We start from the raw sequence: 13,013 nt of genomic DNA on the forward strand, positions 1-13,013 counted from the left end.
GTGGGAGAGGAAGAAGCAGGCTCATAGTGGAAGAGCCTGATGTGGGGCTCGATCCCATAACGCCGGGATCACGCCCTGAGCCGAAGGCAGACGCTTAACCGCTGTACCACCCAGGTGCCCCTCTCCTGTCTTTTTAACCAGTAATTTTCATATATCCTATAATGAACAGTCCACAGTAAATCCTAGATTTCTTTTACAATCAGAAAATATACTTAAAATCAAGAAATTACCCTCTTGCAGAGGGAAGGGACGACCCCTCAGTGGAGGTATAGTTGTGTCGGTTAAAGCAAACTGTCCTGAGGGCTTGGGGGGAAGGGGCTGGGAAGGCCTCACAGGCTCACCCCTGCGAAAGCTCTGAAACCGGAGTGCTCAGGACAGCCCCCTGTGCTACCTTGTACTCCTCCAGCACAGAAAACACAGCCCCTCTCCCAGCAGCCCACAGGCCGCACAGAGAGGTGCTTGCCGGCTGTGCTCTGAGATCTTTCCAGCAGTTCTTCTACATATGCGGGCTTCTTTCCACCTTTATCAGAATCACCCGGGGGCTTGTAACAACGCAGCTGTTGTACCCCAAATTAGACTGTAAGGGCCCAGCTTGGTTTTTGTTCACCACTGGATTCCCAGTACCCGGGACACAATGTCTGGCACGAGAAAGGGCTCAACTAAATACTGCAATAGGTATGTGGGACGCTTCCAGTCTTCTCTCTAAAAGGTCCTGGTCCTCCCAGGGCTCACCGGAGGAGCAGCTAGAGGTGGGCCCTCCCCCAGGACAACCCAATATCCAAAAGCCTGCTCCCCAAAGCTGCAGGGCCCTGGGCTGAGCCGCGCCCACACCGACAGAAGCTCCCCCAGAGTGCAGGACTCTTACTGGCTTTAGCGGCTTCAGCTTCTGCGTCGTCCTCGTCCTCCTCTTCCGAGCTCTCTGAGCTGCTAATGGGGTCTGACACTCGGGTCTTCTTAGCCTGCAACGCCGCATCCTCCTCCGCCTTCCGCTTCTGGCCAATCTCTGAGGTTCTGCAGGACAAGGATGACTGGCTATACCAACCAGGTGACAAGGGCACCTCCAGATTTGAAAAGACACGCCCCCCCGCCCCCCAAGGAAATGCGCATAGCGAGTTTGAGAACACGGCGTAATACACTTGTATTCTCCATTTTCACACATTTCATAAACTATTTTTACGATTATTAGTCTTCAAAAAAATCAGGAAGGGTCAAGAACAGCATGTGACAGCGGCTAACCGTCACTGAGTGGGATGAGCCAGCATCTGTAGGCCGTTCATAGAACCATCCGGGCTCCTCCTCCAGAACTTGCAGCACCGCCACTGTCCTCTCTCTGGGAGATCCCGCTCAGGTTCTGCCTGTGCTTTAGGCCCCAGCGCCAACACAGACTCCTCAAGGCCCTGCCATCCCGTTTCATTTTCTTCAGAGCACTTTCTCTCTCCTGTCATTCTACTTACTTCCTGCCTGACTCCCCAGCTTCGTAGTCAAACCCCGGGGCGGGGGGGGGGGGGGGGCTGACAGGAGCGTCTGCTAGCTCACCAAGTACCTTCCGCATGTAGCAAGCATCTCAAAAAACGAACAACTAAATGACTTGCTCAGGGTCAGAGAGGAGGAAGTTTGGAAGTTTGGGGCACGGGCAGGACAAGCACCCAGATGGCTGAGTCCCTGGAATGTGCGAGTACCATCTCCTCTGACCTCACCCTCCCACCCCGACAGCGTCACCATCTATGCCCTGTGTTCTCCAGCTGGGCTAGATGTGCCCTGCCACAGTCTGTGGTCCCTTGTTCCCAGGAAGGCCACTTGTTGGGACTCCCCTGAAAAACAGGTTTCCTTTATTATGCTTATCAATTCATTCTGCTCCTCTCACCTCAACAGAATCTAAGTTTCACAAGGGCAGGGATTTTTCTCTGGTTGGTTCCAGGTACATCAAGAACTGTTCTGGCTCATAGTAGCTGCTGCTTAATAAATGTGGGCGGAGGGGGGACGCCTCCGAAGGTCAGGTTTAGCACCTTATCTACTATTACTACATTTTACAGGTGAAGACGCAGACTCAAGGAAACCAAGTTTGCCCAAGGTCATAAAGCTGGTTGTTGGGTTTGAACTTTGCTGAGAACCGTTAGACTAGGCTGCCTCTGGTGTGGGTGAGGTCCACGTTCCATTCAGTACCCCTCACCCACAGAAGGGACCAGTGACAAGGAAGGGGCTCACTGAGGCGGTTCTCTAGGGAAGGAAGTGCCAGACACCTGGGCACACTGAAGAGGGTGAGGGAGAGGAAGTGCGGGGTGTGCACTGCACTCTGACCTTACCTTACAGCAGAGGAAAGCTGAGAACTGAGAGCTGACAGGGCCTTCACAGACCTTAGCTCTCTGCTGGAAGCTGGGATCGCTTTCACACCATTCTCGCCTTTGCTTACACCCCTCCGGTGACAGGGAACTGTAGTCTACCTCATTTTTGGATAGCTCTGATGACCAAGTGCTTATATTCAGAAGCTGAAGCCTGTCTCCCCAAAGTGGTACATCTGGGTCCCACTTCAGTCTCTCAGAGCCCTAGAGAACGGCCCACTCCCTTTGTCCTCTGAGATGTGCAGACGCATCACCCGCCCCTTTGTCACCTCTTGTCCATCCTGGACAGTTCAGTGTTTTCTAATCATTCCTCATGGAACATGACTGCACGTCCTTCACTCCCCTGGATGACTGTGGTCAGGCCAGTTCAGGGAGAATGATTATCCCCTCCCTCCCTCTCAAACCATTCCTCTGTTGATATGCCCTTGGATTATCCCCCCTTTCCTTGTTTCTGCATGTTTCACAGACACTTCCCTCCATCTCTCCCTCCAAATTGGGCTTGCTTCTTGCTCCACGCTCAGGCCCACCGTCCACACAAGAGCACAAGCCAGGCACCTGGAAGTCAATGAGCCCACCCCTCCAGACCATCCACAGCTCTGGGTCTCGTCCCCTAATATTCCTGGAATTGACCATCTGACTCTCTATATTCCTGTCTCAAGCCCCATCAGCTCTTGCCTGGATGATGGTGTCCAAAGCCCCAACCAGCCACGCCATCCTGCAGAGTGATCTCACCACTCTCTACTTCACCCTTTCACAGCTTTCATTGCTCTTAGGGCAAAGACACAACTTCTCACCATGGATGATGAGGCCTTGCATGGGGTGGATCCTGCCAGCCGGCCAGCCTCCTCTGTCCTGTGGCTGCAGCTACAGGCCTCAAGCACCAGCAGTTCCTTCTGCCAGGCCCACTCTACCTGCCTCTCCAGACCTACTGCCTAGTTCCCTCCTCTACTGCAGCCCTCACACAAAAGGTCACCACAGGGAAATCTCCCCTAAACCCCCAAACGAGGCCCAGCTAACCCGTTTATGGGGTTTTGATACCAGGTCTTTTTTCATAGTCATTACTACCATTTTAATTTAACATTTATTTGTTTCAGTCTTTGAGGCATGCCTACCTCCCTGACTCCAAGGTCAGCTCCAGGAAAGAAGGAACCATGTCTGTCTCACTCACGACAGTTATCTCCATACTTAGAACAGGAGCTGGCATTTAGCGGGTAGGTGCTAAACGTTTGTTTCAATAAACGTTTGTTGACTGAATAACAAGCTGCTGAGAAGCTATGGTCCGTGGAAGCACTGACCACAGCTCTCAATGTCCTCTCTCACTATCAGACACCCACACCTCTGACCTGGCTTCTCAGGGGCGATGCCTATGTCCACAGTGGGCTATGCAGACAGATCGCAGACCTGATTGGAATCCTAGCTTATTTCAAGCTGATGGCCTGGGGTGTCCCTACTCCACTCTTTCAGCCCCGTCAGACTTACTGTTGCCAGTGAGTATAGATGTCCATAAGGGTTACAGGCTGAGTCAGGAAACTTTTCTGCAGAGAAGTAAAGAGAAAGCAGCAATTAACCCCCCAGCACAATATGGGTTCTCCTTGGGCCTAACTCTCCATGACCTCATGGGAGACTGTTTGCTCTGGGAAATATGTCTGTTTGGCCCTGTCAGTACCACTCAAACCTTCCAGAGACAAGCAGGGCAAGTACTTCCAGCTAAAACCTTTTAAGACAACGTGTTAGTCAGAGGTACCTTTGAGAAACTGGAGTTAGAATGTTCCAGCATTTGTCTAGCAGTCCCCAACCTCCCTTGCACTCTCCACGCTTAGAGGCCACAAGACAGAGTTTTTTCCACCCCTGACCTTTCAAAAGTCTTTGAAAGGCCAGGTGGGTCAATCTCCCCAGGGCAATATGAACTACAGCTCAGACATCCAAGGCGTCCAGGTGGCATAACCGCGGTCCACTTATCCACTAGGAAGAGACTAGAACCAAATGGTGCCAGTCCCTTGGTAGAAGCAGAGGGAACCGGGTGGAATCCAGCCCTTTGGAACCAAGGCCGGATGGCCCACTCTGTACATGTCAAGAACCCAGGGTGTCAAGTGCTCCAGGGAGGTCGAGTGAGCAATGCGAGGTGAGGGCAGCATCAGGGATCTGGGCAGAATGGCCAAGAGGCTGCATCTGGAGTCAGGCAGAGCTCCTCTGTTAACTGCTGGGCTAATCTCTTCACCTCTTCAAACTTCAGGTTCCTTCTTTATAACACGGGGCTAAGAGCACTCACCTAGCAGGATGCTATCAGGCCTGAACAAGATATTCTAGTCCGTGCCCAGCACATGACTGATAACACACAGACTCCAACTGTCGACTTCACTCTGCTCTGCCCCAGCCACACTTGCTTCCTCACTGGCGCTCAAATGTGTTGCTATTCTTTCTACCTGGAATGCTCCCTCCTGCTAACTATGTAGCTCACGCCCTCACTTCCTTAAGGTCTCTGCCTTCTCAGAGGTGAAATGTCAGATGAAATGTCACCTTCTCAGTGGGGCTTCCTGATCACCCCACTTATAACTGAACCCTGATATTCCTTATCCTCCTTGCCTGCCTTATTTTTATAGCTAACACCTATGATCACCTAATACGCTACATCATTAACTTTTTTTTAAGTATTTGTCATCTGTCTGCTCCTGCTCCAATGTATGTTCCACAAGGACAGGATACTTTGGCCTAGGCAAATGCCCCCATGAAGATGGGTACTGTCTCTCACCCCACTTACCTGTTAAGTAATCTAAATGGAGTAAGAAGGCAATCAAGGTCTAGAGAGGGTTGAGAAAAGCTCGGATAATGTCTTAGGGTCCATCACCCTCTAGGGAGATCCTGGGAGCAAGCAGCAGGACCAGAGCCTACACCACAGCCAAAGGGATGACTAATCAGGTCAATATTCAGTTTAATACCTTAAAACCTTCCCGTGGCTTACCACTGTTCTTCAGATGAAGACCAAACTAATTACAGGAAGGCTCTAGCCAGCTCCCTACCCCCTCTGTCACCCTGTACTCCACACTTCAGCCACAATGGACTTTCCAGAGGCCAGTACAAATGCAACAAGTTCCCTCCCACCACAGGACGTTTGCACTTCTGCCTGGAATATCCACCTCCCTCCTCCCAGGTCTCAAATCAACATCCACTTCACCGGGAAAGCAGTCCTGGATATCCCTGACACACGGGCAATTTGCCATCCCTGTCTTATCACCCTGTGCCTAATGTGTTAAGCGTACAGTTACTTCTGTGATTCTTTGATTTATGTCCACCTCGCCTACTAGATTTAGAATGTAAACCCTAGGAAGCCTGAGGGACAGTGCTCAACATTCTATCACGAGCACCCTGAGCGCCGGAGTGAGTTGCTGAAGAAAATGAATGAAGTAAGCAATGACTCCACCACAAGCTCGCATTCTAAAGCTGTCTGACTCAGTAGGGAGGGACGAGGGCCTGAGCTTCACCTCAAGGACGAGGCCACAAGCCCCTTCCCGCGGCGGTCTCTTTCGCCTCCTCACCCTTCCCGGGGTCTCGTCGCAATTCACCCCTCAGGCTCTTAACAACCCTCTCGCCCTCCGGGGCCGCGCTGAGCCACGTGGCCCGAGACTTCGGAAACTCGGAAACTTTAAACCGCCACCACCAGGAAGGGGGTGGAGGTGAGGGCCGCGGGAATTACAAAGCCGTGCGCGTCCGATCTCACATCCCGGCCCGCCCACTGCACGGCTGAGGAAACTGAGGCCCAGAAGGACAGGGAGCCGCAGGGGGGCAGAGGCTGCGGCTCCTTCACTACCCCTGGCCGCCTCCCAGAGCACCGCAGGGACGGTCCGGCCCTGGGCGCCCGCCAGGCCGCTAGGGGAGGGGGCGCAGGCGGTCGGTCTCCAAATCCTGCACGCGGCCCTAGCACACGGCCCGCACACGCTTACCTGGCCACTCTGCTCCTTCACTTCCCGCGCCGCGCGCACATAGCCTGCCTGCAACAGATGCTGGTAGATCAGGGGGAGCAACTCCCGGCGTTTCCTGGCCTCGGCCATGCCGGCGAAACCCGGCCCGTCCGCTCACCTGCACGCCCCCCTCAGTCCCCGCCCGCCACTTCCCTCGTGCCCTTAGACCTCGCGCGCCCCACTTCCGGCTCCTTTTTTGCCCGCGGCGCGCAGCGCGCCGGGAAATGTAGTCTTAGTTCCTGGAGTGGCCGGCCCCGCCCCGGAGGGTGAAAGGGGCAGAGGCTTGGGGGATAACGAAGCCTCCCATTGGCGGGGGAGGGCGTGGTCAGACCTAGACCCGCCTCCTAGCCTTATGATGAAGGACTCCCTCTTAAAATCTCCAGACTTGCCCACTGCAGGCGTTTGTCTTCCATGTTTGCTGTGACGTCTGCGATAGGGTTTTACTCATCACTGAACATCTTTTTTTTTTTTTTTAAAGATTTTATTTATTTATTTGACAGAGATACAGACAGCCAGCGAGAGAGGGAACACAAGCAGGGGGAGTGGGAGAGAAAGAAGCAGGCTCATAGCGGAAGAGCCTGATGTGGGGCTCGATCCCATAACGCTGGGATCACGCCCTGAGCCGAAGGCAGACGCTTAACCGCTGTGCCACCCAGGCGCCCCATCACTGAACATCTTAATCTGCATCTCTCTGGTCCCGAACTTCCAGTTACTCGCTCATTTATTCACTTCACAGAGTTTTTAGGACCCATGTATTTGTCATCATTCATTCATTGCATAAATCGTTTTTGAGCACCATACTTCAGGCTCATGCTCGCCTAGAATGGAGGGATAAAAAGATGGATAAGAAATGGTGGCTACCTTCAAAGCTCACAGGGAGATTCGGTAACCAAGCAACTGTGGGTCAATGCCTTGAGTGCATTATCCGGGACAGGGGCAGCCTATGGGAGCCAGGAGAAGGGGCCCTAACCCCCAAGACACATCTAATTTGAGGCTTAAAGATGGAGTAGGAATTTCTAGGTGCAGAAGAGAGGACTGGCACTCCAGGCAGAGGGCACTGCCTGTATACAGTCAGGAGAAACCACCCTGGTACAGGCTGGGAAGCCCACACACAGAACCCAGTCTGTGCTGATGGGCTGCAGTTGCAGGGAAGAGGGGATGAGTAAGGACACAGGAGGATGGAGAAGGGAACAGGCCCGACAGCAGCCTCTCCCGCTGAGCAGAGCTTGCACTTTGTTCCAAGGGTGATAGATAATCTCTGACTGGTTTTCTGTGGGAGGGTGACCTGGGTTTGTGTTTGTAAGAGATTGCTATCACCAAAATGTGGAGGATGGATTTGTAGAGAACAAAACTAGATTGTGAGGCTGTTGTACTTGTTGAGGGGAGGTTGGCAGGGAGAGGATGAGGTAGGCTGGGGAATATTTGAATCAGCTCTTTTTAACTTCATGGACCCATTGAGAAACTGAAGATAGCATGAACTACCTAGACTTTGCTGTAGAAAATGTTGAATGCGTACAGACACATGACGTTTTCAAACCGATTTTAGGACGTGCATAAGCACACAACTGAACCTCCTAAAGTTAGGAACTACTGTTCCAGGAAGAAACAGGGATAGGACCAGGTGACTGAATGTAGTGAGTGAGGAAGAAGGAAGAGAGTAATCTGCATTCAGCCATTTAGTAAAATATTTATTGAGTACCTACTATTGGGATGAAGTAGTCTCCATCCCAACAGAGCCTAGATTCCAAAGGGGGAGACACATGCTTGAACACTTCGTTACAAACAGTGAGTCCATGCAGAGAGGAAAAGAATAGAGTTTTTTGGTGTTTTTTTTTTTAATTTTTATTTTTTACTTGACAGAGAGAGAGTCAGTGAGAGAGGGAACACAAGCAGGGGGAATGGGAGAGGAAGAGGCAGGCTCCCAGCGGAGGAGCCTGATGCAGGGCTCGATCCCAGAACTCCGGGATCATGCCCTGAGCCAAAGGCTGACGCTTGACGACTGAGCCACCCAGGCGCCCCAGAATAGAGTTTTCTTAAGGAACAGTAAACACTGTGGGAGTCACACAGCTAAGGTTCAAATTCTGGCTTTGCTTCTTGTTAACTGGGGAACCTTGGGTAAGTGACATAACTTCTCTGTGCCTCAGCTTCTCCATCTGTAAAATAGAGATAATTTAATATCTACCTCATAGGGTTGTCATGAGGAGTAACTGAGTTCTAAGCAGAAATGCTCAGAAGAGCTTCTAACAATAGTGCTGTGGCTAGATGTATGTTAGCCATTATTGTGAAAGCATTTAACAGGAAGGAGGGATTTATCCTTTCTTGGGGATTAGGGAAGGATTCCCTGAGGAAGTGTTTTGGTTTTTTTTTTTTTTTTTAAGATTTTATTTATTTGTCAGAGAGAGAGAGAGAGCACAAGCAGGGGGAGCAGCAGAGGCAGAGGGAGAAGCAGGCTCCCCGCTGAGCAAGGAGCCCGATGTGGGATTGGATCCCAGGACCCTGGGATCATGACCCGAGCCAAACGGAGGCAGACGCTTAAGGGACTGAGCCACCCAGGCATCCCGAGGAAGTGATATTTGTAAGGAAATCTGAACTATGTGTAGATGAGGATGGGGAGGGGGGACTCCTGGGCATAAGGAAGAACCTGTGCAAAGGGCCTGAGGCAGAAGGTGCAGCTGAGAGAAGAGGCCAGAAAAGGCCTTGGTAGCAGGGTTAAGGGGGAGAGCAGGGAGATTGGGGAATGTGGAGGGAGGGTGGGCACAGGCAGATTTCACATTAACGAATCTTTCTTTTCATCGTAAGCATGATAGGAAGCCACTGACAGTGTAGGCCCAAGAAGGACAGGATGATTTTTCATTTTAATGGGACCTATGTGAATGCCCAGTGGAGAGTGGAGTAGGGTGTGGATGCATCCATGCCAGAAAACAAGTGAGGGTTAGGAGCGCAGGCAGGCATCCAGGGAGAATATAATGGGGCAATGCTGGTGGCAGCGGAGGGGGAGAGTGGTGGAAGATTCCAGAGTTGTCAGGAAGTAAAATCGTCATAAAGATGTGTTGGAATGGAGGGCAAGGCAGAGGGAGCATCAGGATGAACTGTGAGGTTTCTCTGCAGCCTGGCAGGCAGCGACTTTCCCTGAAAAAGGGAAGCCTGGAGAGGACAGGGATGGGGGCAGATGGGGGAGGGGAGGGTGGTGAGGGGGCCATGAAAAGCCTAAGTTCCACTTTAGCCAGGTGAAGCTTGAAATGCCTTTGAGACGAGTGTAGGTGTTGGGTAGGCAGTTGGGGGCCTGGGTTTGGACCCACATGAAGATGGGAAGTTGTCAGAAGAGAGATGATAATTGAGGCTGTGGCTGCGGGCTGGTTGTCTAGGGAGCAGAATGCGGACAGAGGAGAGAAGTGGCCCGGGAGGAAGCCCTGAGGCGTACCCACGGGGTCGGGCTGCGCAGAGGAGGACGTGCCTCGCAAGCCAACAGAGAGGTAGGAGAAAACCCAGGAGGGTGGGTGTAGGGAAGGAAGGCAGGGGACGAGTTTCAAGAAAGTGGGGCGAGCCCATGGGGAATGCTCTGAGAAGTCAGATGGGATGAGGACAGGACTGTGAGCTTTGGTTTAATGACAGCTGTGGCGACTGTTATGGCTTCAGGGAGTGCTACTTCCGTGGAGTGATGGAGAAGGTCAGGTGGCAGTGGTCCGATGAGTGAAGGAGGGATGAAGGAGGCAGTGGGTCTTTGGAGAAATTTCTGTGCAAAGGGGAGGAGAGAGACAGTGTGACAGGGTCGGTGCGTGTGCTGGGGGAGGTGTGTTATAAGGTGCAAGAGAGCTGGGTTTGTTTAAAGGCAGATCAAGGGGAGAGAGCTTAATTAGGGGTGTAGGGAACAGGGGAGATAATCAGCAAGTGATGTTTGGGAGCATATGCAGGAGGGAATGGGATCAGGCATGTGGGTGGAGGGGTTGGTCTCAGAGAGGAGGAGGGATGACTTCTCTAGAACCAAAAGAAGGAACAAAGAGAGGCCGGGTGCAGATGTCGATGTAGGTTTGTAGTGGGATGTTAAGGGAGATTTCATCTCGAGCTTCTATTTTTTCTGCAAAGTGGGAGGCAAGGTCCTCTGCTGAGAGCGAGGAAGAGGTGGTGAAGAGTCTGGAGGAAGGAGGAGAATGAGCATTCCGACTTGGGAAGCAAACTTGCCCACTAAATCCCCAATTGCCTGATAGCGTCGACAACTCAGTTGAGGCTGGTGATCGTTAACGGACGCGTGTCCTGTCCCGTCCCACTGAGAGATTTCCCCCTTTGTAGCTCACCTACCCCGATGCAAGCCAGGGGGAAAGTCCTTAGTGGGGTTTATCTAGAGGCCTCGGGTTTTGCCAGAGGGGTGAGGAAAAGAGGCACAAGGGTCTAAAGAGTTGGCAAGAGAGATGCTCAGTGTCTGGGCTCTGGGATCTCACTGGGCAGGGAAGGAAGTGGAGACAGATGGAGTCAATTTTCAGGGAGAGAGTGGAAGCCTCCGGGACTGGGCCACCATGAACTTGATAACCAGCAGCCTGAGCTGGAAGACAGTTGGCGACTCCAGTTGATGGCAATGCCCAGGTTCCTGATTGTGGGGCTGGATGGGCCACTGACTGAGATAGGTCTGAGGAGCATACAAATCTTTGGGTAAATCGAAGCTTTTTTCCACCCCCCCAAGAACTAATTTTCGCCCCCGTGGGGTATTATCACCCTTGTTGAGATGAACGCTTTAGTAGGATATGTTTCCCGAGGGCAGATTTGGGGTTGTCTTGTTGGCCGTGTTATCCCCAGCCCCCGTCAACAAATATTGGCAAATGCAAGGGTGGTTATAGCCTGTCTCCTGAGGAAGAAAGGAGGGCAGAGCGGGCAGGGCACACGTTGTGGGTACAAACTTGGAAGCAGACATGTGGAAGCTTCTAGAAGTCAATGGAGAGGGTACTGGGTCATGAGTCTGTGGCCGACCTTGGGAGAAAGGAAGAAGCTGATATTAAATTAAAAAACAAAACAAAACCAGGATGGTCTAATACCTTCTGTCTGGTAACAGGTTGTTTGTTTTTGTTTTGTTCTTAATAAAATTCATTTTAGGCACTTAGGCTTTGTCCTTGGCTCCTGGGAGGCTGCCTCTTCTGTGGACAATTTTTTATTTCCTTGATTTTCTAAATCATACCCTTCACTGAATTGCCTCAGGGCCCAAGCACAAAATTAAAACATTAAACTGATAAAATATAACATGGCAACAATTAAGACAGCAGCAAACAAAACAGTGCATTAAAAAAAAAAAATAGCCTCAGAGCATTTTTTTTTTTTTTTTTTTTACCAGTGAGAAAAAGATGTCTTTGTTAGTGGTAGAAGCCAGAAGCTTCCAGACCACTCGACTGTGATTGCCTCTCGGGGAAGCCGCATGCCTTAGTCATCTTGAATTCTCAAGCAGGGCACAGTGAGGGCGCTCAGGAAATGAATGAAGGAGGGACTGTCAGCAGAGGGGAAAGAAGCTAAGCAGGTGGAACACCATACCCTTCTTTTCCCAGCAGGATGGCTCCTGTGCAGCGTTGGAAGGTAGCACGATACAGGGGAGAGGTTACTGAGCCAGGAGTCAGGAAGCTGCCTTTTTGGCCAGGCTCTGCTGTGTGACCTTGGGCCAGTCTCTTGACCTCTCTGATCCGCAACATTTCTACTGGTTGGAGAGGTTGGGCAAAGGCCCTTTTGGCATTGGAACTTTCAAGAGAGGGGCCCATCTGGGAAGGCTGCCTTTGCCCCCAGAACCCAAAGATGGCCCCTTCATCGACTGTAACAATGGGTTCTCCAGGGGCCAAGTCACTTGGGCCTGTAGGTTTCCCACAGCCTCCTTCTCTCTCCTGGGATGACAATTTCTCGCTGTCTTTTTTTTTTCAATCTCAGTGGAGATTTTAAAGATTTACAGAAGGTTTAAAAGTGATTACTGAAGTCAGGAGTCAAACAATTCAGGGATGTCGAGAGATAAAGCTAGTCCTTCCCTCCAGGTCATCCACTCCCAGCTCACTTCCCCACCCTCCAGCACCACCTGCCCCCCAACCTCCACCCCCAACAACCCCTGAGGGCCTGGTGTCAGGTCCCTCCACATCCTGCCTCGGGGCTCAGACAGACACAGACACCCTGCATAAGGTTTTGTAAGGTTTTAATCCTCCTGCCCTATTTCCCGTTTTCATCTCTCTTTTCTTTTCTACAAAAGGGGATCACACAAACACACAACCCTGCAACTCACTTTTTTCACCGAGTGACAGATCTGAGCCATTTCTGCAGACACTGGGATCTGCTGCAGCCTTCTGAGTGGCAGCTCACCTACCCTGAGCCGGCGCTGTGCTGCGACGCAAACCAGCACTTGCGGGCTTAGCCCTCCGAGCCCCCTATGGAGCATGTCACCGGGGTTCTCTGCCCCGTTCGTAGAGGAGAATTTGAGTCTCAGAGAGGTAAGGCCCCAGGCTGTAAGCTTTGAGCTACGGGGTGAGGGGCAGAGTTTGGATGGAGGCCAGCTGCAGGGGGGGCAGGGAGGGGGGGGACTCCCACTGACAGACAGAGGTGGGAGATAACATGGGACAGGTTATTTACTTTTACTTTTCCGGCTAATGCAATGTTCTCATTGCCCTGGCAAATAACATCCTTACGGACTGGAGCTTTAATTTTTGTAGAATGGAATGAAAGTGGGCCAGAGGGGATGCTCTGGTTTATTTTAATAGCTAAAGCC

At 51.7% G+C, this 13,013-nt stretch overlaps 1 protein-coding gene across 6 annotated transcripts in view; it reads right to left on the reverse strand.

Annotated features, from left to right (window-relative positions):
- TCOF1 (treacle ribosome biogenesis factor 1) overlaps positions 1–6,468 on the reverse strand; it is a 38,011-nt gene extending 31,543 nt beyond the window's left edge. For all 6 annotated transcript variants that reach the window (XM_040630404.1, XM_040630402.1, XM_040630405.1 and 3 more), the window contains exons 1-3: positions 6,278–6,468; positions 3,819–3,874; positions 866–1,011 (exon numbers count right to left, since the gene is read on the reverse strand). In XM_040630404.1, coding sequence (XP_040486338.1) covers positions 866–1,011; positions 3,819–3,874; positions 6,278–6,385 — 310 coding nt within the window. In that variant the 5' untranslated portion in view covers positions 6,386–6,468. The remainder of the gene's footprint in view (positions 1–865; positions 1,012–3,818; positions 3,875–6,277) is intronic.
- Positions 6,469–13,013: the final 6,545 nt, after the last annotated feature.

The sequence above is a fragment of the Ursus maritimus genome, unplaced genomic scaffold (genome assembly GCF_017311325.1).
Source record: "Ursus maritimus isolate PB19 unplaced genomic scaffold, ASM1731132v1 scaffold_15, whole genome shotgun sequence".
In the NCBI taxonomy this organism is placed as follows: Eukaryota; Metazoa; Chordata; class Mammalia; order Carnivora; family Ursidae; genus Ursus; species Ursus maritimus.